The 24,597-nt window shown below is 47.8% G+C and overlaps 9 protein-coding genes across 9 annotated transcripts; 4 read left to right on the forward strand and 5 right to left on the reverse strand.

Moving 5' to 3' along the window:
* Nucleotides 1–1,154: 1,154 nt before the first annotated feature.
* On the forward strand, nucleotides 1,155–4,624 carry LY89DRAFT_582902 (nitrite reductase; the record flags this gene model as incomplete). The annotated part of the gene is made up of 6 exons (XM_018209188.1): nucleotides 1,155–1,249; nucleotides 1,314–1,464; nucleotides 1,518–1,902; nucleotides 1,950–2,104; nucleotides 2,152–2,735; nucleotides 2,782–4,624. The coding sequence occupies 6 exons, from the start codon at nucleotides 1,155–1,157 to the stop codon at nucleotides 4,622–4,624; spliced, it is 3,213 nt and encodes a 1,070-aa protein (XP_018072233.1).
* Nucleotides 4,625–4,743: 119 nt separating this feature from the next.
* On the reverse strand, nucleotides 4,744–7,012 carry LY89DRAFT_643694 (uncharacterized protein). The gene is made up of 2 exons (XM_018211805.1): nucleotides 6,103–7,012; nucleotides 4,744–6,053 (listed from the first exon to the last, which is right to left on the reverse strand). The coding sequence occupies exons 1-2, from the start codon at nucleotides 6,669–6,671 to the stop codon at nucleotides 5,027–5,029; spliced, it is 1,596 nt and encodes a 531-aa protein (XP_018072234.1). The 5' UTR covers nucleotides 6,672–7,012; the 3' UTR covers nucleotides 4,744–5,026.
* A 362-nt stretch (nucleotides 7,013–7,374) lies between these two features.
* On the reverse strand, nucleotides 7,375–8,955 carry LY89DRAFT_683870 (Brix-domain-containing protein). The gene is made up of 3 exons (XM_018214770.1): nucleotides 8,889–8,955; nucleotides 7,865–8,757; nucleotides 7,375–7,814 (listed from the first exon to the last, which is right to left on the reverse strand). The coding sequence occupies exons 1-2, from the start codon at nucleotides 8,901–8,903 to the stop codon at nucleotides 7,867–7,869; spliced, it is 906 nt and encodes a 301-aa protein (XP_018072235.1). The 5' UTR covers nucleotides 8,904–8,955; the 3' UTR covers nucleotides 7,375–7,814; nucleotides 7,865–7,866.
* A 353-nt stretch (nucleotides 8,956–9,308) lies between these two features.
* Nucleotides 9,309–9,678, forward strand: LY89DRAFT_683872 (uncharacterized protein). The gene has a single exon (XM_018214771.1). The coding sequence runs from the start codon at nucleotides 9,349–9,351 to the stop codon at nucleotides 9,649–9,651; it is 303 nt and encodes a 100-aa protein (XP_018072236.1). The 5' UTR covers nucleotides 9,309–9,348; the 3' UTR covers nucleotides 9,652–9,678.
* A 4,586-nt stretch (nucleotides 9,679–14,264) lies between these two features.
* On the forward strand, nucleotides 14,265–14,814 carry LY89DRAFT_781014 (uncharacterized protein; the record flags this gene model as incomplete). Its single annotated transcript, XM_018222440.1, has 1 exon — nucleotides 14,265–14,814. Exon 1 carries the CDS (start codon nucleotides 14,284–14,286, stop codon nucleotides 14,812–14,814), a length of 531 nt encoding a protein of 176 aa, XP_018072237.1. The 5' UTR covers nucleotides 14,265–14,283.
* A 99-nt stretch (nucleotides 14,815–14,913) lies between these two features.
* On the reverse strand, nucleotides 14,914–17,303 carry LY89DRAFT_732592 (SET domain-containing protein; the record flags this gene model as incomplete). The annotated part of the gene is made up of 2 exons (XM_018219699.1): nucleotides 14,914–16,145; nucleotides 17,132–17,303. 2 exons carry the CDS (start codon nucleotides 17,301–17,303, stop codon nucleotides 14,914–14,916), a joined length of 1,404 nt encoding a protein of 467 aa, XP_018072238.1.
* Nucleotides 17,304–19,611: 2,308 nt separating this feature from the next.
* LY89DRAFT_683874 (putative oxidoreductase) lies at nucleotides 19,612–20,881 on the reverse strand. Its single transcript, XM_018214772.1, has one exon. The coding sequence runs from the start codon at nucleotides 20,649–20,651 to the stop codon at nucleotides 19,734–19,736; it is 918 nt and encodes a 305-aa protein (XP_018072239.1). The 5' UTR covers nucleotides 20,652–20,881; the 3' UTR covers nucleotides 19,612–19,733.
* A 272-nt stretch (nucleotides 20,882–21,153) lies between these two features.
* LY89DRAFT_643704 (uncharacterized protein) lies at nucleotides 21,154–22,528 on the forward strand (the record flags this gene model as incomplete). Its single annotated transcript, XM_018211806.1, has 3 exons — nucleotides 21,154–21,246; nucleotides 21,308–21,622; nucleotides 21,703–22,528. 3 exons carry the CDS (start codon nucleotides 21,154–21,156, stop codon nucleotides 22,471–22,473), a joined length of 1,179 nt encoding a protein of 392 aa, XP_018072240.1. The 3' UTR covers nucleotides 22,474–22,528.
* Nucleotides 22,529–23,243: 715 nt separating this feature from the next.
* On the reverse strand, nucleotides 23,244–23,961 carry LY89DRAFT_781018 (SET domain-containing protein; the record flags this gene model as incomplete). The annotated part of the gene is made up of 1 exon (XM_018222441.1): nucleotides 23,244–23,961. One exon carries the CDS (start codon nucleotides 23,959–23,961, stop codon nucleotides 23,392–23,394), a length of 570 nt encoding a protein of 189 aa, XP_018072241.1. The 3' UTR covers nucleotides 23,244–23,391.
* Between the last annotated feature and the right edge of the window lie 636 nt (nucleotides 23,962–24,597).

Genomic DNA, 24,597 nt, shown 5'->3' on the forward strand with positions numbered 1-24,597 from the left:
ATGAGAAAAGAAGAGACGTCGACCCACCTCTTCTCCTGACTCATCCACTTCGGATTGACAATTCTTCATTTCTCCCAACCGTATCGAAACGACCCTCGACGGTCCTCCCTCGATCGTTCATACCCCTGCGCCCTTCAGGTCTGCGGCACAAGCCTCGTGCACGCCTCGAATCCGATCACCTACCTATCGATCCAAACTGTCCCTCACCTTCCGAGCCTCAATAATACCTCCATGATTGAGAGTTTGCGGTGGAAGGCAAAGGCATTTCATAGGGGGCTAGAGTGCGGGTCTGCAGAATCTTGGAACATACCAGAGCAGGTTATGCTACTAAGCAAAACTCGATGCTGTCAATGGCCACAATGCAACGAACTGCAAAGCTGCAATGACGAAAAGGTTCCGCTATTGCAAACGAACGCCCCCTTACCATAAGACCATGGCATTCCTCAAGTCAAGAGGTAAATTTTACAAGTGTTGAACCCGCTGGAGAGAAAACGTGCATAGTATGCATGTCGTGCGAATTGTGCCTTTCGACACAGTTTCCTAGATATAGAATACCTTCTTATCGTCTATTTCCTCGGAGCGCATCACTCGTGGCTCGTATTTCCACGGGAGTTATTCTTGACCACACCAAAGTATTAACAACGAATCAATTCGCTCGTATCGCCGGCCCCTCGGAATAGTTCCTATTTCTTGCCGACCTCCGCTCCCAACTTTTCCCAGAACAAAGATTTCCGGGATGAGATCGACCTAGCCGTGCATCTTTCACGCCACACTTCATAAGCCGGGTGTCTCTGCTACACACGGTGAACTGCCGTTTGGCTAGCTTTAATTGGCGTGACAGTCTTCGCGCTGATTTGATTCTGCATGTCCTAGCAAGACTCGAATGATGTGGTGAACCTAAGGCAATATTTCCGGACTTGCCTGCAGCGGGGTCAGAAGTGTAGAGGGATTTTCTCGCGCATTTGTTCCTTTTGATACCTTCGAAGCACATCTATTTCCGTTGTCTATCCCTGTACCTTGCATTTTCTTTCTATTGCAGCCTCTGATGACTTGAAGATTATGCTTCTGGTTGTGGCCGCTACTATACCCAGAACCAGACCACATCCTTCTCCTTGTCCTCACTTTGGCAGGTGTGCGAGAAAATCGTCGGAACAATGACAGCCGAAATACCATCCGTATCTAATGATGGAGGTAGTAAGAGGAAAAGAGTTGTTGTTGTGGGACTAGGGATGGTTGGAATTACTTTCGTGTGAGTGCAAAATAGCGAGCTCCTATTCCTGCGAGTTCCGCATGGAGACTGATAAGAGAATCAGTGAAAAATTGATGAAAATGGATGTGAAAAGAAGAGAATACGACGTTATTGTTATTGGCGAGGAACCACATCTAGCCTACAACAGAGTCGGCCTTACCAGCTTCTTTGAACACCGAGATGTCGAAAGGTTATATATGCAGACTGAAGCTTGGGTTGGCATATCCTTACCTCCCTTGTTTTCTTGAGCTCGACTTACAATTTACAGTATAAGGCATTTCCAGAAGGTTCACTGAGCTATCATCTCAATTCCCTGGTTACTGAGATCGATTCCGAGAAGAAGTTCGTGATTACTGCAAAAGGTGACACAATCGAATGTGACATTCTGGTCCTGGCCACAGGATCCAATGCAATCCTTCCAAAGTCAATTGTTGGCTACGATGCAACTGGCGTATTTGTGTATCGGACCATCGAGGATTTGCAGAAACTCATTGCATTTTCTGCTACGAAGAAGGGTAAGACTGGTATTGTGGTGGGAGGAGGACTTCTGGGTCTCGAGGCTGCGAAAGCAATGATGGATCTTGAGGAGTTCGGGAAAATCAAAGTCATCGAGTCCTTCCCATACGTTTTGGGTAGACAGGTTGATCCCGAGGGTAAGATTATCCATCAAATTGTGAACAGCTAATCTAACGCAACAAAGGTGGCGCCATGGTCGTTGAGCAAGTGAGAGATCTGGGAGTAGATCTTATCCTCGGCAAGATGGTCAACAAGTTTCTTACGGATGAGAACAATGGCGTAACTGGTGTGGAGTTCGAGGATGGCCACAAAGTAGACGGTGCCTGTGTCTGCGTTGCAGTAAGGCGGCATTCGACTGACAAGCAGGAAGCTAACATCTCTTAAAGATTGGAGTTTCTCCTCGTGATGAGCTAGCTCGAAAGTCTGGTTTGGAGTGCGGCCCTCGCGGTGGCATCATTGTCGGCGATGACTTGCAAACTTCAGTGAAGGATATTTACGCCATCGGCGAATGTGCAAATTGGGCGAACATGTGCTATGGCCTTTACGCACCTGGTATCGAGATGGCCGAGATCCTTGCGTTTAATCTGACGGACGCAAAGTTGCGCTCCCCGAGATCTCTCACAACTCCGGATATGAGCACCAAACTCAAGCTTTTAGGGATTGGAGTCGCCAGCTTTGGAGATGCTTTCGCTGACCAGTTCGGACCTCAGTGGCTGCCTGGTAAGCGGCAGGATAAGGAGATTGAGAAGACTCTTGTGAAAGTCTTGACCTACAAAGATCCATTCAACCACGTCTACAAGAAATATCTGTTTACAAAAGATGGAAAGTATCTGCTTGGTGGCATGATGGTTGGAGATACGAATGACTACGTTAAGTTACTTCCAATGTCGAAGCAACACAAACAGCTGGAGATGGCACCGGGAGAGCTGATAATTGGAAAGCCGGGAGGAGAAGATGATGCTAATGATTTGTAAGTCCAGAACCAAGATATCTCCACTGTAGGCTAACATTTGCAGACCGGACGAAGCACAGATCTGCTCATGTAACAATGTGACCAGAGGGGATATTACCAAGACAATCAAGGATGGCACTTGTAAGACCGTCAACGAGATCAAGATATGTACCAAAGCTGGTACAGGATGTGGAGGATGCATTCCACTGGTGACCTCCATCTTCAATAAAACCATGATCGATATGGGCCAAGAAGTTAAAAACCACCTCTGCTCTCACTTCGCCTACTCCCGCGCAGAACTCTTCCACGTCGTCATGGTCAAGAAGCTCGATTCGTTCGAAGCCATTATGAAGGAAAGCGGAGTGCCTGGTTCATTAGGGTGCGAACTGTGCAAGCCAGCAGTTGCATCGATTCTCGCTTCCCTGTACAACAAGCCCATCGCTGATCCTGGACGAAGAGGGCTTCAAGACACCAACGATAAGTTCCTAGCCAACATCCAGCGCAATGGTACTTTCTCAGTCATCCCACGTGTTGCCGGTGGTGAGATCACCCCCAAGAAACTTGCTGCTATTGCCAGTGTGGCTCAGAAGTACAACTTGTATTGCAAGATCACTGGAGGTCAGCGAATTGATATGTTCGGTGCCAGAAAGCAAGACCTGCTCGATATCTGGACCGAACTCATCGAAGCAGGCCTCGAAAGTGGCCACGCATACGCCAAGTCTCTTCGAACTGTCAAGAGTTGTGTCGGGTCTTCTTGGTGCCGTTTCGGTATTGGCGACAGCGTTGGAATGGCAATCCGCATCGAAGAACGATACAAAAGTATTCGGGCGCCGCATAAGATCAAGGGTGGAGTCTCTGGTTGTGTTCGAGAATGCGCAGAGGCTCAGAACAAAGATTTCGGCCTGATTGCTACTGAGAAGGGCTTCAACATCTTTGTTGGCGGCAACGGGGGAGCAAAGCCGAGACATTCAGAGCTCTTGGCCATCGATGTCCCAGTGGATGAGGTTATTCCAATTCTAGATAGATACCTCATCTTCTATATTCGCACAGCAGACAAGCTCCAGAGGACTGCGCGATGGATTGAGAGTCTTCCAGGAGGTATCAAGTATTTACGCCAAGTCATTCTCGAGGACAAGCTGGGCATTTGCGCAGCTCTTGAGAAGCAGATGGAGGAGCTCGTGTCCACTTTCTTTTGCGAGTGGACTGAAGCAGTGAAAAGTCCGGAACGACGAAAGCAATTTCAGCAATTTGCCAACACTGAGGAAAATGTCGTTGACACAATAGAACCGATGGTTGAACGCGGTCAGACACGTCCTTCCAACTGGGTTGACGAATCAGTCACGAAAGACTTCAAGGGTACGAAATGGAGTGCATTGTCCTGGCAGCCCATCGTTGAGGCTTCCAAATTCAGAGACATCCCTACTGGGGACAGCAATGCCGTCAAACGAGGAGACGCACAGCTCGCCATTTTCAAGGTTCGTGGAAAGTATTACTGCACCCAACAGATGTGTCCGCACAAGAGAGCTTTCGTCCTGTCCGATGGACTCATTGGCGAGGAAATTTCAGCCGAGAAGCAAAAGTTATGGGTTTCGTGTCCGTACCACAAACGGAATTTCGAATTGACAGGAGATGATGCTGGGAAGTGCGGCAATGATGAATCAGTCAACATCGCTACTTTCCCGGTCGAAGAACGAGATGATGGCTGGGTTTATGTCAAGCTTCCTCCTGTTGAGGAACTTGATGCTGTGCTTGGGACGGAGAAGTGGAGGATCAAGCAGGGAGATGATGTGAAGGCTAAGGAGTTGAAAGTAAAAGGGAAGAAGGGAGTTCTAGTTAATGGAAAGGGGCGTGAGGTGGTGATTGAGAGGGGTGTTGGTGAGAACGGCGCGAATGGTATTGATTGGTAGATATGTATTGAGAACGCCCTGCTTCTGTGGCTGTGGATTCGTGACAGCCTTGAGTTATTGTCCCTAGACGGTTGGAACAAGATTACTTATGTCCTCTTCCTCTTGTTTCAGTGCATTTTGTATCACGCTGGGCTTCACAACTCCAGGAAATAGATTACAAGACAACGAACAACACTCAACTTTTGGTATTGGACATCGCGAAATCCAGGTGACATTCGAATCGATGTTTGTATTCTAACTCTCAAAAGCATCTCATAGCGGTCTTTACAGAGCGTGAGAGAATCAACGCCTCTAATGCATATGCATGTCCATCCAACCAAACTCCTGAATGAGATAGATTCTACCGCCCAGTGATGTACGTATGTGATCTTACATCCGCCTATATTAGACCCCCAAAAATGTTCAGTCATCGCCCTTATCGCTGTCATCATCGCTGATGTCTATTTGTCTCTTTCGTCTCTCTTCTGCCATTTCTCTGTATGTGCTCCAACTCAACATCAAGAATGCGAAAATAATGAACAGGCCGCCAACAATAGCTGCTGGGCCGAGAGGAACACCGGTCCATAACCAGTCTACCACTGCTACCAGGAAAATGGTTAACAGAGCCGCAACACTGCTCAGTACTGGACTGGTGAGACTGATCAGAACCAGGAAGCTACCCGAGAAAGTCGCATTCGCCAAAACGGAAATGAGTAGCAACCATGCCGCTTCCCCACGAGGAAGCTCGAAAATCTCGAGGCCAGTGTAATGCAAGATAGGAAGAGGTATCCAAAGAACGCAAAGCGTGAAGCAACCGATCAAGGTCCCGACTGTATTGGCGAATACCATGCCCCGACCTGGACTGGTTCCCTCCGGAGGACAGGCCATTCTCTTGTACAAAACCTCATAAAAGCCGTAGAGGACACTGCCAACACCGATGATCAGATTCCCGGCGAGACGGTTGCTGGCTTCTTTGTCTGCTGGTCCACCTCCAACGGAACCGCCTGACTTCCCACCATGCTTGGTTGGGGCAGCGTCTCCGTATGCTACCACCAAAACACCGACAATAGCAATACCAACCGCCACTGATTTGCCTATCCGTAGCTTCTCCTTCAATATCGGCACACTAAAAGCATATGCGAAAAATGCTGAGCAATTGTAGATGGCCGTGAGGTCTGACGGCGATGTCATATTCACAGCCACGTACCATGATCCCCCTGCTATTGTAAGGGCACATGTGATGATGACCGTGGTTCGAATGAAGTATGGGATTGGAGAATGTTGGTTTCGAGGAACATCGAGTTCTTGTGTTTCAACCATTTGAGCAGTGGTACGGACGAGGTATTTGTGTCGACGCCAGAACGTATCCCAAGGCATTTTCCATTTCTGCAATCGTAAGATGAGGAGCTGGAATGGCCACAGCAATGACCACGAGCCATGAGTGAAGTAGCTAGAAATATGTTAGCATCGTCCTTTTCGGGGTGTATCTGCGTACGTACAGCATGCAATATGCCTTATTCCAACCCAGTTCGTGCTGTATGTACACAGCCGTCTCGGTCTGTACCACGAAGCTTATCAAGCTCAGTCCCAGGAAGAACGCAGCGTATGTGTATTTCTTCTTCGTTGCAAGCTTGGCCTGGGTGTCAGGACTGCGGCTCCTCATCGTTGACCTCCTCGAAAAGATAGGTGGTCTCTCTGGTCCATCCATCGAGGTCTCGTACCCCGTCCTCCCCCTTTCCTCGTCATCGTCTTTTCCCAATAACGGTTGGTGAGACCGTCCGTCAGACGGCCTGTGCAAAGGTGGCCTTCGATCCTCCATATCGTCAAGTTCCGAATCGAAATCACTGAAATCTCCGTCCACCGGTGTCCCTTTCACCGCCCCGTTCCCGTTGGCGTGCTTCGCAGATCCGTTTGTAATCGATGTCGTGCTTACAGGCTCCCTTGATGCGGCTCTGGACGAGGTTCGTGAGATCGGACGCAGAGGTGAAGGCTGCCAAGTATTGGGCGAAAAGGTTACGGTTGGATGGCCATTGAAACTGTCAGATGCTTGCTGACCTCGCTGAGACATTCATGCGGTTCGGTGAAGGGCGATAATGTAGGTACTGTATGGCTTCTGGCCTTGTGAAAGATATGCACGAGGCTGTCGGTTGTGAGTGGAAGGGTGGGATGGTGTATCTGTCTTGAGGCAGGTGCAGGCGTCTTGGCGATACTTGGCCAATGGTGTGCAGTTCCTATTATCGGACCCTGATGAGGTCCCCAGCCAGCACCAGGGTACCCCACGTTGTGCGGTGCATCTGATTTCGCTCATGTGAAATGTCCAGTATCATAGGGGTCTTTGGAGACTTGTGCTTGAGTGTGCCAATACCTTTTTTCTGTTTCTCATGCTGTCCTGAATTTTAAATGTATCTTTCCTTCCTTCGGCCAAGATTCAAAGTGAAGTCTGTAGGTACCTAGGTATCTATCACTCATGACCTGTCAGTAGTTTGCAGATCTAGCTCCTGAGGATTAAGCGATTTCAGGTGTCACAGCATATCAGAATTTTTGCAAGAAAATTCTTCTTTACATGCACGCAAGAGATTTGCCCCAGTCGTCCTCCCGAGACTGCACTGCATGACCTGATTTGAAGAACCACCTACAAGCAAATTTGAATGACTAAGAATGGTCTCAGAGCCGAGGCCAATGAGCTGGATGGTATGAAGTTGTCTTGAGGTCGACTTCAAGATGCATGTGGACCTCAGGAATTCACAAAACATTTTTGAATCTTGTCTATTGAGGGGTGGATGAAAGTGAAGGTAAGGCTGTATTGGAGTGCTTTTCCCCCGCAAGTGAAGCACCATGACAGGAGTCATGAAGAGAGGGAGAAGTATCAGAATATGCTCGAGTGAGACTTGCATTACCTGCTGGGACGATGTTCCAAACGTATCAGACAATGGATATGACAAATAGAAGACCTGGAGGTTTTCGGGGCGACCAAAAAATGGAGAAGATGTGAGAGGATGATAAGCATGCCATTCTCCGTCCCAAGCCAACTCCTTCGTGGCATCTCAGACGAAACCTATCGCACTCTTCTGGCAACACAGACTTGGCCTTGGGTCAAACACTCAATTCGGGGTGTATTGATCTTCTTCACGATGGTCGGACTTGATCCTGAAGCATTCTGGATGCAATGGCGCAGAGCTGGAGAAATTGAAATCAATTTTTGAGGCTCATGGTATGCCGTATCCCCAACGCCTTGCTAAATAGAAATTGACCAGTCCTTAGCTTCACAGATAATCCTTCTTCCTACTCGTCCTCGTGTACTGGTTCAGGCGCCACTCAACATCACCATCCTTATTCTCCAATGTCCCACCTCTGATCTCGAAACATCTCATTGTCATTCGTGGTCCAACCTCGGCTAATTCAACACTTTGATACCCTGTCTTTACGAAGACGTGATGTCGTACCTCGATGCTATCTTCAATATTCTTGAATGTGACGACTCTGCTCCCAAGTTTCGTTTTGTTGGTGATTGCTTCTCTTGGGGGAAAGATGTGCTTCAAAACCTTAACAATTCGAAGTCCCAGCTTGGAAGTGAAGCCTTCAAATATCAGATGTGGATATGACTCGCTAACTGTCCCTCTCGAGCTATTTGGAATATCATGGCGTAGGACGACATTGTGGAGGGAGAAGGAGACGGTTGGACCATGTGGGAAATGTGACAGTGTAAGAGCGGTTGGAACACCTCGGTGTTCATGTAGCAGAAGAATATCTGAAAGCCCCGATGCTTGTGCCGATTGAACGAGGTTGGGCAGAATCAAATTTCCTCGATTCAGACGTATGGAAGTTGGTAGCAATAATCGAATCTCCTTCGCAAAAGCAGACAATCGTGTCGAAGGGTCGCGTGAAGTGGTGACCAAGACTCGAGGGTCTACGATGCCTGATAGCTGTGCATACTCGTCATCCAGGTCGAGTTCTTCGTTCGCCGTCCGGTCTGCTTTGGATTCATCGTATTTGTAGTCTTCTCGGAGCTTCTTGTCGTTCGCAATCGCGGGGTCCAATGACTTTCCGGATGCCAAAGAAGCTCGCAGCTTGGATCGTTTCTCTGCAATCTCAGCATCCCGCAGAGTTACAGCTCGTCGGTATAGGTAGTCTCGCCGTTGGCGGATCTGTTTTCGCTGGAGAGAGGATTAGCAGGGCTCTTGGGATGTGTGCCAAAAAACAGGCATAAGCTTTCAGAAGGAATATTTGCTCGAAGAATTCATGATACATAGCTGAAATATATTGCATGACGAGATTGCGCACTTACATTCATAACATTCATCTTTGCTGCTTTGCTGATTTCTGAGTCGTTGGACCAAACTTTTTGTTCGAAATGTAGATTTCTTACAGGGATCGGTTTTCTGCCCGCACTAAAAGCCCACTAACTAATATGCGGCTCCCATCACCCAAGTCCCAAGACTTCAAAAGTTTACACAACATTCGACCAAGTCTGCGCCAACGGATGCCAGCACTCAACTCATGCTGAGAATGACTTGAAGGGTCCTTGGTAGTCTTTGTAACAATTTCTCTTTCACGCCACACGGCTTCCGCAAATTACAGACTGCAATTCGAAGAGTAAGAAAAAGATCCCCAACCAGTGCCACTTGCTTGCGGCGACGGCTTCCCGCGCCCATCGCGGCATCTTGCAGTGTTTGACTCCTCTTTATAGCTTGGTACATGTGCTGATCAATATTCTCTTCTCTAGGAGTCGAGCACAAAACTCTACAATGGAAGGGGCTTTCACCCACCTCGGTAACCATCTCATCTCCGATTCTGCGGCTGCGATCAACGCTGGTGCGGATGATCTTTCGAACATTGACCCAGACGAGAGCTTGCTGTACGGACAATATGGTGGGCGCGGAGGATTAGGTCCTACCAGGCGTCGAAACGACGACGATGATAACGAGACGGAGGTCTTTGACGAGGATGATGCTGAGAGCATGGCCAGCATGCCATTAGATGGCATGAAGACTCTGGGACTTCGAGGCGTCGAGGATGAGAAGGAGCTCCCAGCTCACGCATGCGCGTAAGTGGCGATACTTTGCCTTTTGTTGTTGACATTGGGCTGACACATTTTGAAGATACTGTGGCATTCATTCTCCCAGCTGCGTTGTGAAGTGCTTGGGCTGCAGCAAATGGTTCTGCAGTGCTCGTGGCAACGCAACGTCCTCGCACATTGTCAATCATCTGGTTCGTGCTAGACACAAGGAAGTCCAGCTTCATCCTCAATCAACTCTTGGTGACACGGTCCTCGAATGCTACAACTGTGGAACCAAGAATGTCTTTCTCCTCGGATTCATTCCCGCGAAGTCCGACACAGTCGTGGTTCTCCTCTGCCGCCAACCATGCGCTTCTACTCCGTCTTCGAAGGACATGAGCTGGGATATCTCTAGGTGGCAACCACTGATCGAGGATCGTTCATTCTTGCCATGGCTGGTCTCTGTACCTACCGACGCTGAACAACTTCGCGCTCGCCACCTTACGCCACCAATGATCGCGAAGTTGGAAGAGATGTGGAAGGACAATGCAAATGCTACGATTACCGATCTTGAAAAGGCCGCTGGAATTGACGATGATCCTGCCCCTGTCTTGCTCAAGTACGACGATGCATACCAATATCAGAATGTGTTCGGTCCCTTGGTCAAGATTGAAGCCGACTATGATCGCAAACTGAAGGAAGCACAATCCGAAGATGGTCTGGTCATTCGCTGGGACTATGGTCTTAACAACAAGCATCTTGCGAGCTTTGTTCTTCCAAAGATTGAGCTTGGCGACGTAAAATTGGCTGTTGGAGATGAGATGCGCCTCAAGTACAAGGGCGAACTACGACCAGTGTGGGAAGGTGTCGGATATGTTGTCAAAATCCCCAACAACCAGTCTGATGAAGTAACTATCGAGCTTCGCAAGGTTGGCAATGACAAATCCGTGCCTACCGAATGTACCCACAACTTCTCTGCCGATTATGTCTGGAAGGCTACTTCTTACGATCGTATGCAATTCGCCATGAAGACATTTGCTGTTGATGAGATGAGTGTGTCTGGATACATTTTCCACAAGCTACTTGGCCACGAGGTTGCGGCCGCACCCATGAAGATCCAGATGCCCAAGAAATTCAGTGTACCTGGTTTGCCGGAACTGAATAGCAGTCAGATCAACGCTGTCAAGAGTGTTTTGCAAAAGCCTCTTAGTCTCATTCAAGGACCTCCCGGAACTGGCAAGACTGTCACATCCGCCACTGTCATCTACCATCTTGCCAAGGTCAATGGTGGTCAAGTCCTGGTTTGCGCTCCGTCCAACGTCGCTGTTGATCAGCTTTGCGAGCGAATCCACCGCACTGGTCTCAAGGTTGTCCGTCTTACTGCCAAGTCTCGTGAAGACGTTGAATCTTCGGTTGGTTTCTTGTCTCTGCACGAACAGGTTCGCATGAACGACAGCAACACCGAACTCGTCAAGCTTTCTCAATTGAAGAGCGAACTTGGAGAGCTGTCCAGCCAGGATGAGAAGAAATTCAAGACCTTGACTCGGGCTGCTGAGCGCGAGATCCTTACTAATGCCGATGTTATCTGCTGTACTTGCGTTGGTGCTGGTGATCCTAGACTTGCTAAGTTGAAGTTTCGAACTGTCCTCATCGATGAATCGACCCAATCGGCCGAGCCCGAGTGCATGATCCCACTGGTTCTTGGTTGCAAGCAAGTCGTCCTAGTCGGTGATCATCAACAACTTGGTCCTGTCATCATGAATAAGAAGGCTGCAAAGGCTGGTCTAAACCAGTCTCTCTTCGAGCGTCTTGTTATCCTTGGTCTGGCCCCCATTCGTCTGAACGTCCAATATCGTATGCATCCCTGCCTTTCAGAGTTCCCATCGAACATGTTCTACGAAGGTTCACTTCAAAATGGTGTGACTATGCAGCAACGACTTCGACGCGATGTTGACTTCCCATGGCCTGTTGGCGACACACCAATGATGTTCTGGTCGAATCTTGGCAATGAAGAAATCTCTGCATCTGGAACCTCGTATCTTAATCGGACCGAAGCCTCAAATGTCGAGAAAATTGTTACTCGATTCTTCAAGGCCGGTGTCCAGCCACAAGATATTGGTGTCATCACCCCATACGAAGGCCAGCGCAGCTATGTTGTTAGCTCCATGCAGAACACTGGTACATTCAAAAAGGAGAACTATAAGGAAATCGAGGTAGCATCCGTCGATGCATTCCAGGGACGTGAGAAGGATTTCATCGTTCTTTCTTGCGTTAGATCCAACGACCACCAAGGTATCGGTTTCTTGAGCGATCCTCGCCGTCTGAATGTGGCTCTCACGCGTGCTAAATATGGTCTGGTCATTCTCGGCAATCCTAAAGTTCTATCCAAGCACCCCTTATGGCATTATCTCCTGCTGCATTTCAAGGAGCGTAATTGCCTCGTCGAAGGTCCTCTGTCCAATTTGCAGACTTCGCTACTGCAATTCAGCCGTCCCAAGACCACTTATCGTGGGCCACAACGCTACCAGATGTCTCATGCATCTTTCACTGGACGTTCCGGTGCCAACGGTAAAGCAGCTCAAGACTTCAGCGATGCTGGCTCCATGCTCGGCTACATTCCGGATGATGTTTCCTCTGTTCACTCGTCTGCTCTTGGTGGCGCTGGTCTTGGTTCTGCCTATCCACAAATGTTTTCGAACTTCACACCAGAGACTTGGCCTGGCCTTGGTCCTGGAGGAGCCCGTACCAATGGTCAGAAGGCTAGAGGTCGTGCAATAGAAAGTGTGGCTGGAGAGTCAGTTGCTGCTAGCGAAATTACCGATGCTACCAGCAGTGTTCTCGATGGCAAGGGAAGTAGTCAAGGTGGAGTCAGCCTGGGCGCCGGCCTGGATGTTGCTCAGAAGCAGACCAGTTTGAGCCAATCTGATCGTCTCAAGCGTTATGTCGAATCTGGAGGACGTATTGCGGAGTACAAGATTGGTGATGCTGGCAGCGTCTTTGGAAGCAATTCTTTGCTCGGCGGTCGCCGTTTGGACGACGATGAGAAGAGCGTTTCTACTGCTTTTGCTAGTCAGGTTGGAGGTGGCTATGATTGATCGACGCCTATATTGTCCACGATGCACTGGACAAGAACATTTTGACCGATATCGGATTGCCCGAGAATAATACCACAAGAAGCTACTACGCCTCCCCTACCTATTATTCAGCAAGCTGGATCTCGTCGATCGACACGGCTGGTCACTCTGACCAAGTACTGGTCATGCTGGATGCCAAAGCCAATGCCAGGCTAAAGCAATCCAGTATGACTTAAATTGCTGCCAATCAATGCGCAAGGAGAGTTGGTGAAAATGAAAATTGGGGTTATGATGCGTTGCAGTTGTGGTTGTTTTTAGGTGGAGCAGGTTGTGTGGTGTTGCATGGATTCATCGTGGATGTTGTAGAAAATCGGGGGTTGATGCTGTTGAAGATGTGAAGCGCTTTGAGATGGCTGGCTGATGCTTGAAAGCTGGCTACATGTCAGATAGTGTTGCACGAATAGTCAATCCTAATGCTGTCACCCCCACACATGCTTTCCGAGGATTCGAGCACCTTTGTTGCCAGCCCCGCAAACTCGAGTGAGATCTATTTTGTGCTCGAAGCATATACCTTTGTTCTTCAGCCGCATGACGCTTTGTCTACTTCAGCATTTATTCCGATTCGTTTTCGCTCGCGCTTCCATTCCTTCTAGAACAATATTGCTGGTTGTAGAAAAAGTAGTCGTATTTAACTCTCGTTCTTTGCTAGTCCTCCTAGCAAAGACACTCTCGTCCATTAGATATGTCACAACCACCGTCAGACACAAAGCGCTCTAGTCTGGAAGAAGCCAGCGTACCAACACTTCTCAACAACCCCATGACAAGCAAATTGTCACCACGTACACAATCACCATACACTTCCGGTGCAGATCAGTTTCTCTTAGACGCAGCCAAAGACAGAATATACAAGTTTCTCTTCGCAGAGCTGCAGAACTTGCAAACTACAGAGGATCAGCTGCTTTTCTTTGGATACATGGGAGAATTAGTTGGGGATCTCACCGAGCATGTTCAGTAGAGGGATACATAGGATGGGAGATGAAAATGTCAATTAGATGAGCCGCAGAATTGAAGAGAAGAGCAAATTGATGAAAATATACTTCTTACTGAGCTTCTTGAAGAGATCAGTCCTCTTTCTTGCTTTGTGCGTAGCTTTCACCGGAGAGTTTTGCCCAACAACTGATCCAAGAGTTTTCCAAATCTAATGTATCTCTTGAAGTCCGAGAAAGTTGATCTCTTTGCGCTTCAGGATTCTTTTTGCTCAGTCTTCGGACTGGTCGGTTTGTGGAGGCTTCTCAGTCAACTTTAACTCTCGCCGCATAGAGATTAGCCCAATAAAAGCCACTACAAAGCAAGTAGGATCAATTTAAGGCTTCTAGATAGCATTGAAGTAAGAGTAGCATGACTCATTGGGTGCTCCAGTCGCAAGAAGATCTCCGCGTGACCCTGCCTGAGATTTTAATTTTACAGATTTTGCGGTCTTACACTTGTTTCGAGTGTGTACTCACACCTTCTTGAACTTGAAACCTTGCATTCCATTGACTCCCTAATTCTATAAAGCGTATTGAGATGCTGAGAGGCAACCTGATCATTTCTGCCTCGACTTTGCGATCATGTCTGATAAATTAAACAGAGCTCAAGGCCCCGTCACCCGGACGACCAGGTCTAAGATGGCTTCCATCAGCAAGACCATCAATGCTACAAGTAGTGAATCATCAAAATGTCCAAAGCTGAGATGGACTTCATTTGGCAACTCTGCTGCAGAACAGGAAAGTCTCCCTCCCCCACAATCATCACAGGCACCACAAAGCTCCCCAGACTATGCAAATGCAGATATCCCCTCTGCTCTAGCAGCCATAAATCTCATGGCTATCGCCTATGCCAAAAACAACCCTCATCTCTGTCACGAGCTACAGAATCTCAGTCATCAGGTGCAAGTGCTTGAAACAAACCTTCCTGGAGGCGTCGAAGCAGGATGGATTCGTTCGGAGCTGAGTGAAGCTACGAAGAGATCCTTGACGTGGGCGAGGGTCCGGCTGATTGAATTGATGGTGGATATTCTGCAAGTGTTGGACAGAGACGAGCAGGGAAGTTTGCAGAGATTCTTGAGCTATGTCAAAGAGTTAGGTAACAAACTTAAGTAGAGTGTACGTAGGGGCCTCGGTACTTCGCGGCACTGTATTGTTTGAATTTACTATCATCTTTCATTAGGTCTACAAACCTCAAAGCCTTCCTCGACCTTCTTATTTCTCTTCATCAATAACAACCTCGCTAACCACCATGCCCTCATGAATTATCTTGTAGATGTCGTAGATCTTGTCAATGTCGTTTTTGAGAGCTCGCTTCGCCGCGGAGCTCCCATCCTTGACATTCAACGTGGTCACTTTCGTGCCAAGAACTCGGTTGACGAAATCTTCCCTCTCGTCCCTAAAAGCCTCGAGGTCGCCACACACCGTGTCCATGTATTGGTTCCGGACTTCGTTGTTCAAATTGTAAGGATTTGCAAAGCTCTTGAAGTACTTCTTGAAGCCACGCTGGAACTGAGCCAGGGACTGGTCTCTCGTATCGTCTCCGGGCTTCTCGACGAAGTGATACACGCATTGCTGAGTAATCTGCTCCTTGAGATCTTTCACGAAGATGGCGAGGTTGTCAGTCAGGTCAAGACTCCATGCAACTACAGCCTCGAACGTTTTGACCTCTTTATCGCTCAGAGGGTTTAGCGTTTGAGTAGTTTCCTTGGGCTGCGTGTTGACGGACATGGCTTTTTCGATCTCTTCGGTGGAGAGATACCGATTCTCTTTGCAAGCTTTGCACATGCAGTAGAAACCGTACATCTCCATAAGCTTCTCACGTCGAACCTTAGTCGAACCCACGATTCCTGGATTATAGTTGCGTGTAATCTGTTGGCCCTTCAGAATTCTTTGTGTGGCATAAAGCACAGCTTCATGATCTCCATTCCAGAATATGCTGGCGTTCGGAAGACAGGAGTGGTTGATTTGGCTGGTATACTCGAGAACCTGTGCCTGAGAAGCATTTGTAGGTGACTGAAAGGAGAGCAAGGCGACGGCGTTCCAGACCTTGATGACGTCCGATTCGGTGCAGTTGTCCTCACTCGGGCAATCACATTTCTTCTTCATGGCGAGATATTGACGTTTTTTCTCGTCGGTCAACGTATTGAAAGCAGCTTCGATGTTCAGAGTTTTCTCCATGAATACGATAAGAGGCATTTCTCTGAAGATCTCTGCTGACTTGGGAAGAGTTTCGCTAGCGAACATGCCTGTCTTAAGTGGTGAGGATGATTGCTCGTGCGTAGTCTCGTTGCCTTTGCCGTTGTCGGTGTCGATTGAAACAGCTGAGAGCTCCTCGACCATGTTGTGTTGGTTGTTATCTTTGGGTACGGACTGGGCATCTGTATCGTGGGCAGAATCGATGGACTTGATTTCGAATCTGGGTTCAGTCTCGCGCTCGACTCTTGCTGGAGACAACAGTCAGTAAAATGTTCAGACCAAGAGAAGTGAGGTGTTGCCAACAGTAGAAGCTCTTTGACAAGTACAAATACAAGACAGTGTGATTGTGGAGTGAGTTGTAGAAGATCGGGAAAAGAGGAGAAGGCGGGATTATTTATAGAGATCTCTGGCCCAAAGTCGCAAATACCCCGAAGGATGAAGCAAGTTCTGTAGTCAGAGTGAAGGTTCTTATCGGCTGCTCCAGGAGAGTAAGGCATCCAGTAAACTTACTTTCAGGCCTTGTAATCTCGACTCTGAGCTGGAGGCCTCTGAGACTGCAGTTCAAGTGCCTCAAGAAGTCTTTTTCGGCTGCAATCTTAACTCATCATGACAAATAGTCTATGAAAGACTTCAGAGTCTTGGTGCCAGAATCAACCCTTACGTCCCTAAATCGTTCTTTGGAAAAAGCCCACTTCTGTGGCACTCAAAAAACAGCACGAGAGTGTCCACCCTGGAGAATCCCGGTCCAGGAAATGACACTTCTCGAGTGAACAGACTCTGTGCAGTAAAGGAGCGTCGTTCGCTTCGGTCACCGAAGCGAGAACACCATAGCCTTTGCTTTTGATAATGTATCAGACTGGAAAGGAGTTCTCGCTCCTGAAAATCTCGACCTAGAGCAGAAATCCCCTTGAATTTGATGTATGTGTGCAAGAGGAGAATGGTATTTCTGATAATGAAGCTGGAACTTCTCCTGACCGTAGTGGAGCAGGAGGTAGACTCTTCAAGCTGGAGTTTATTGATCCAGAACAGAAATACCATCATGCAAAGAGTGTAGGGAACGCGGGGGAACTCTTTGAAGGGTGGACTCCTTGTACAGAACTTATGAATTCTGGCCAATACAGTGTAGTGAGTCGAGAGGAGATATTTGGAGGAGTAGAGTGTTCGTACGTGTTCTCGGGGTTGCAAGAGCTTTATAGTATGTGCGTAAAAGGTATAATGAAAGAGTGTTTCTTACCTCTCTCCTCTTTCTCCTTCTTCCTCTCCTTCTGTGCTTGCTTTTGGAGCTTGTGCTCCTCCAGCTCCCTCTCCTCTCTCTCTTTCTTCTCTCTCTCCTCCTTCTTGTTCGCAGCCCTACGTGCTGCCTTCTCCCTGTTCTTATCCTCTCTTCCTCGCTTGATATTATCCATCTGTAGCACCGGAATTAGGGCGAGATTCAGGCTGGGAGCGTCTTCGAACCAAGCTCAAGACATTCATGAAGAATAATAGCTAGTCGCGGCAGGGAGACTTACGGCTTCTGAGTGCTGTGGTGATTGTGGAGGAGGAGGAGGTTGTTGTTGTTGTGGAGGAGAGAACGGGGTCGCGCCGCGGAAATTTGGAAAAGTAGAGGAGCGGGGCGGGAATTGATCTAGACTACAAATGGCGGACAAGGGCGGAATACTATGGAAGGCACTAAAGATCCTCGAGGGTAGGGACTTTAGCGGAGACGTGGGCTCGTTTTGATTTCTATGACGGCGGACCCTTACGGAAATGCTTGGGACCAGTATGCGCAACTCCGACATCGTGAGCCTCAAATCTCCCATCAAGATCTAGAGGTATTAGGCAACAAGACTTGCTTTTCAACACTTGAAGACATGGTAGTACATATCTACAAAGCTTGGGATCGGAGACCGAGATGCAAAATTTGATCGATCCGTGATTATGAGGAGTACATAATTCTCTATAAATGTACGTGTCTACAAGCAGGAACTTGCAAACCAAACAGACATACAAGTTTCATTCTGAATTATGGACTATCTAAACCAAAGCTATACAGCATAGGATATTCGAGACCCAAAAGCCATTGAAAAAGGTAGTACATTGAGAGAATTTTCGAGAGCAAGATGTCCGAAGCTGCTGACAGAGAATTTTACTGCAATTGTCCGCTTTTAAAAACGCATGTGCATCCTATGCAGTGTTCAGCACTCTTGCAAGATGAAACGTCTGCATCAAGATGGAATATGTTCTAGCCCATTTACTTGCTGCGATCATCTAACAACTATACCACCCCTATTCGATTGTGACCCCCAGTCTGCATTTGTTTCTGGGGCGTCACAAACCATCACTTCTGCATCAAAACCCCGTTAAACAGCAGTTCTAGATCATCTATTGATAAATACCACTTTTTACCGCAATGAACTCCGCCAGCCATTGGCAAGTGACGGGTCAAAAGTAAAAACTTGTTGTTTTTTGATCAATAGTCTAGAAGGATCAAGATGAGTGCACTATCAACACCACCCAGACGAGGGTGAACCAAGAACGACACATACTAACAATGCCTGTAGGTTCGTAAACTCAGCCATCGAAAGCGAGCGTTGGAGTCCCTTTTCCATGGGCTCCTGGAGAACTCTCTCGCTCTTCGACTTTTAATCCTAAGGTATATCAATTTTTAGTACTCTGGACCAATGAAGAATGCTCGAGGCCGAGGTCTGCAGAAGACGGTGATTCAGCAGCTGTTGTTGTGGTATCTGCGTGCGACAAGGCTTTGTTGCTGGTCATTTCGTCGTCTTCCCATTTGTATTATATAGGAAGAAGACTAGACAATGGAGAGAAATAGGAGTAAAGGGTGAGATGTAAACATCCGTTGATAGCATGTGCGATTTGCTTGGAGACATGCTCATGGCATGTCATTGGCTGTCTTCCATGTGTCAGTCTGGTGATAAGCAAAAGCGCGACATAGAAGCAAATCAGATTTTTGGAGACGAAAGCGATGTGGCCAGAAGCGATTCATTGGAGTTACCCGACGAATCCGGTGAACCAAGCTCATTCTTACGAACACATCGATACACAGGATAGGCCCGTATCTTCTTGGAATTATTTTCGAAAATTGCATTGGTACGTCCATCAGCTCGTTTTTTCTCCTTCGAAAGTAAACAGATCTGACGCCAGCATCTGGCCAACACACCATACATCACAACTCAAATCTAGCGACAAACAACATCAAGAACGACATGTTTGCCTCATCAGTCAAGACGCCTGGCTTGCGCGTCATTACCCGCGATAGTCGTTAGATTCTAGAAGCATTCCACATTACCTCCTACGAACAAGTTGACGACCTGAAACGTCCTCCGACAATTCTAGCATATTGTGGTCTACAAGGAGAAGGGACACGATGGGGGGGGGGGGGGGGGGGGGGGGGAAAGGGTCGGAGACAAAGAGGAGGTAGGGAGGGGAAAATATGACCATAACAAAGATATGAGAGGGTCGATACTTTGTTACAAACTCAGCGAGAGGTATTGGCTGGTAGGATGGACACAATCAAGACGGGATAAAGAGAAAGGAGGATGGAAAAAGGGAATGGATATTCCGGGACGTTGAGTTGCTACCGATACCCAATCGCGCTCTATGCTCCACCTGATTCTGTCTCTGGGGACGTCTTGATACAAATCTCCTTACAAAATCAAGGTCGGCACCATCAATTTTCACTTGCGGAAATGGAGCTACTTGCACTGAATTGAAGCCTTGGTCATTTTAGAAGACGCGCGAACGGGTCTTTAGCTATACAAAGCCAACTATGTTTACATTTCAAGCCTTCCATTTCAAGCCTTCCATTTCAAGCCTTCCATTTCAAGCCTTCCATTTCAAGCTTCCTGGCTCTTCATGTACTTGACAATATTGGGGACATCTTCGATCACCGTCAGACCAGTAGGAGTCCATCCCAGCCGCTCCTTCGTCTTTGCGCTGGAGGCCGGATTGTCAGCCCCAGCACCAAACACAAACCATCCAAAATGATCCTCCACTTTCTCTGTTGAGATGCTGACAACAGGAATGTTCAACTGCTTCCCGACCTCCGCGGCAATGTCTTTCAGCATCACACTTTCCTCTCCTACAGCATGGAAGATGGACCCAGGCTTGGCTTTCTCCATTGCCAGACGAAACAGCTTAGCAGCATCATCTCGATGGCCAGCGCACCAACGATTCTGACCGTCCCCAACGTACGCGGAGACACCCTTCTGCAAAGCAACACTGACGAATGGGCCCATGAAGCCTGACTGTCCATAACCATGGGTTGTAGGTGGAAGACGCACAACGCTGGCACGCACACCTTGCTTGGCAAAGTGGAGACACACTGGCTCTGAAGCGCCTCGGGCTGCACCCATGGGGTTGGTCATATCAGGCCCATCGTCCTCATCACCCAATTTGCCCTTTTCCAACATCATGGTCCCGGAGGTGATGACCAAAGCACGATCGCCACCAGCGGCAGCTAAGACTGAACCCATTGCAGTGATGGCAGCCCGGTCTGTAGCACAGGAGCCCACGAAATCAGTAAAGTTGTGGACGAAAGCTAGATGGATAACGGCATCACACTGAGAAGCGCCTTTCTTGAGGACCTCCAAGTCCTCGATGGTACCATTCACGGCCTCCGCCCCTTGACTTTTCAGTTGCTCCACTCCTTTGTCACTGCGAGTTAGACCGAGGACCGTATGTCCTGCAGAAAGCAGTTCTTTCACCACAGCTTCACCAACAAAGCCAGTCGAACCTGTAACGAAGACGCGCATGATGGAAGACGAATTCGACTTAGGGGCAATGAAATAGACAAATGAATTTCGAATCGATATCAGGATCTTGATAGATTTTCAGATGAGAGATTTCCGTTTTGCTCCCTCGATTAGCAGCAGACTTGCATGCAACTTATATATTCTGTCGCTTGAATGCAGCCTCTAGTAGTCGCGGACTTTACGTGAGGCTTGATGTGCAGCTACACAATCTACCTCGAAGGATTGGCCAAACATATCCGGATCAACATCTACTCAGTTGAAATGAACTTTGGGAGGCGAACTTCGAACATCATTGAAGTCAATTCCAGCCAATCACCAGAGTCTCAATCCGAATGGAGGTAAGTGGGGCCCACTAAACCAAGTCAAGGACTAGCTTTCGTATTCTTCGCGGGTCGGAGATAAGGGAGATAGAATTTGGCCCGTCTCTTATAGGATCACTCAAACTGACAATGGCCTGCTCTTTTACTTTGGCACCCAACTAGCCCTTCTCCAAGGACTAACTATGGTTTCTGGCGATCTACCAGTCGAGAAGAAGCAGCCATGTAAGCGCAAGTCCCGATTTGGCTGTCGAAACTGCAAATTGAGGAAATTGAAGGTAAGGTAAACTATTCTCCACCCGCTGCAGATCGTCAATAAACTAAATTGAAGCGATCTAGTGTGACGAAACGAAGCCACATTGCGTGAAATGTCATACCTATGGGCTCCAATGCAACTTCGGGTTTGCTGTACCCGATCTCCAGCTGCTCTCTGAAGTACGAACGAAGCAAGAAGTAGTAAGACGATTTGAATTGTCGTCACCAAGGGCGACTATCAGCAACGCCATATGGACCAATGATACATCAACATATTTCATGCTAGATCTGCAGGATCAAGAGCTTTTCAACCGGTTTCGATACCGTACCCTATACTCTCTTGGTGGCCCTGAGATGGTAGCAATCTATGAAAATCATATGTTGGCAGTGTGTTTCGCTGTAAGTACAAGACCTTGAGGGATTGTTCTCCTATGGAACACACAGAAGTCAACTTTGAACCTCGCTGATGCGTGCTATAGCGTCCATTCTTGATGCATGGTACACTGGCCGTGACAGCCGTGCATGATCGTTATCTTGGAATATCGGCAACCCGTCGTCGCTCATTACGAGAATCCTATCACTGGTCTCAATGCACGGTTATGTTCAATAAATGGTTGAGCCAACCTATCAAGGAAGAAAACAAAGATCCTATTTGGGCTACAGCTGGGATTCTTGGTATCCTGACCTTCTCGTCCATCAATGCTTGTCTGTCAGAAGAAGTATGGCCTCTCGGAGCATCCGACTCTTCTGATCTGGAGTGGTTACGACTTGGGACTGGCAAGATGGCACTATGGCATGTGGTGAATCCCTTACGGCCTGAAAGTGTGTTCCGCACCATGTCCGAGACCTTCTCACGAATGCGTCAACCATTGCCTGCAAGAGGCACAGAGGGAGTATCCGTCGAGTTGTTGCAACTATGTGGAATTGATGAGTCGTCCACTGGAGATAATAATCCTTACTTCACAGTTGCTCATAGCCTCTCTCGGCTTTTGGAGGTTCCGAAGAATGATATTTCGCTGGGGCCAGTCATGATGATCTTGAGGCACATGCATAATGATTTTGGGTCCTGCTTGAAGAGAAAGGACCCAGTAGCGCTTTTGCTATTATGCTTGTGGTACACCAGAGCCCGTGAAAGTAAATGGTGGATTGATCTGCGCGCTAGGCATGAGCTTCCGGCGATTTGTGCCTATTTACAACGAAATCACAAGGATAATAAGGCCATCCTGGCACTTATACCTTGGAGGAAATGAAAACACTCGTGTAACATATGCTGCTAAAAACAGTACACGCCCTCCTCGAGGCTCGGTGATTATCGAATGTCCGTCGAGAACTCCTATCCCGCTACTATTCTTTCGAATTTCTTCCTTCAATTTTGTTTCATAAAAACTTTGAGTGAAATAGAGTTCAAAGCAGGGCAGTCAGCCAGCCTGGGTAGGTTAACAACAAAAACGCCAAATTCTCTGTCACTCGTGATGTCACTGTCCTTGTCACTGTCCTTGTCATGCGTTGCTGAAGACCAAAGAAAAATCTTGCAGACTTCACCAGTGAGGCAGATATGCCAGAGGACTCTTCCTCCTTGGTGCATCCTCAGATACAGCGAAGCGAATGCTCACCCTGTTCGAAATCCAGGGGAATCTCGTCTAAATATTAACCGAAACTAGACGATATCCCCTATTGATTCATACCAAGGTACGGAGTAGATATTCACAAATGCTCTGTACCGCCTGATTAGGACAAAAGATGATAATGAAAGAAATGCCAGACTTGGAATTGTGGGACTTCAATGAAGAAAGTAGACAGAACGCTTCTACTAGCATATGCACGTGACGGAAGAGAAAAAGCCAAGTATTTGGAATGAGGCAGTCTTGTGCTGTTTCCCTCCGTGTTCAGAAATCTATCTCTCTCTAAAGCTTTAAAGGGCAAGAAATCACAGCACAAGCACATTTCTTTCACTCCTCCTTTCTGTGATCAAGTGCCTTCTCCTCCAGCTGCGTCTCTTCCTAGGTCCAACAGCGAGTGCCTTCATTTGGATTAGTCAACTGCTTTTGATGCTGAATATCAGGAATCTAAGAGCCGCGCTGAAGCTTAGTGTAATGAGGATCGGCAGGGACGTCTTAAAGAAGGACACTCTGCATTGCAGAACAATGTCTCAATCAATCCATCCTACATTACCAGTCAGCTTTTGACCACTCTTCACACATCCTGTTAGTGATTTCAATGCCTGACTTGCAGGCAGAACATCCACATGTGAAGTTCCAGAGATCTCTGGTACATTTTATCCTCTCCTCAGTAGTCCCAATGGTGTCAAAATATGGAATGGTAATCTCCTCCCCTTCCTCGATCTTCCGAATGACCGTGATGGTGATTGTAGCTTCGTCTTCAATCGCCCAGAACGCATTAGGCAAGCAGGCATGGTTGAAGTTGGATGCTTGATGGTAGACGTACGAGCCGTTCTTGTGAGCGAACGCGTTGATGTGCCAGATCTTGGTGATTCGAGTCTCATTGCAGCGTGCGGGATCCGTACAGCAGCATGTTCCGTGAAGGGTCAGGAATCGAGCAGAATCCGAGTTATCCAGAGCATTGTAGGCATCCACCTTACTTGCGTCGCTTTTGCCGGCGCGACAAAGTGGCTGCTCTTTGAGGATGATTGCGCCAGGCAGGAGGGTCTTCCGCGCAAAGACTCCCTTTCCGTAATCTGCGATCGGGTGGTTCTTGATCTGGAAGAATTCGTTTGACATGGCTACCCTACTGTCAGAACTCATTATCTAGACTTGGAACAGAATGAAGAGCTATTACCTGGTTGTGATATAGCGACTGATTTTCTTCGATGTGGTTCGTGGTCATAGAAGGCTGAGATCGTGGACTTTTTGGACGTTTGTTTACTTTGATGCATAAAGGGTCTTCGCTTGTTCAAGAACATAGGAGACATTTAAAGATTTCCGCCTTAACTACACCCCTTATTGGCAGCCTGTAAACTCCCTCCCAATTCGAGTTCTGCCTTACGAACATGGGGACAAAAGTCCGTGCGTTCAGGGCATCAGAATCATGAATTTTATTAATTAATTAGCTGTAGACCAGCCACATCGCTTAATTAAGTCGTGTACCCAGAAGTCCTGCTGCTCAATAAGCCCATTGATCCATTCCTGAGGAATTTTGTCCCATTCTTCTAATACTGCTACAACCATTTGAACCTCAGTTGTTGGCTGCCTTAGGCGCCTATAGAGAGCTTGTTTTATTCTCCTCCAGCACTTCTCAATAGGATTCATATCAGGGCTAACTGCAGGATGGGGGAATAGAGTATTACCCATAGAAGTACGCCAAGTAGCACAAATATTGCTAGTAGTCTTGTGGCCGTGAGCAGAGTTGCCGTCTTC

The sequence above is a fragment of the Mollisia scopiformis genome (assembly GCF_001500285.1).
Source record: "Mollisia scopiformis unplaced genomic scaffold LY89scaffold_10, whole genome shotgun sequence".
NCBI lineage: Eukaryota > Fungi > Ascomycota > Leotiomycetes > Helotiales > Mollisiaceae > Mollisia > Mollisia scopiformis.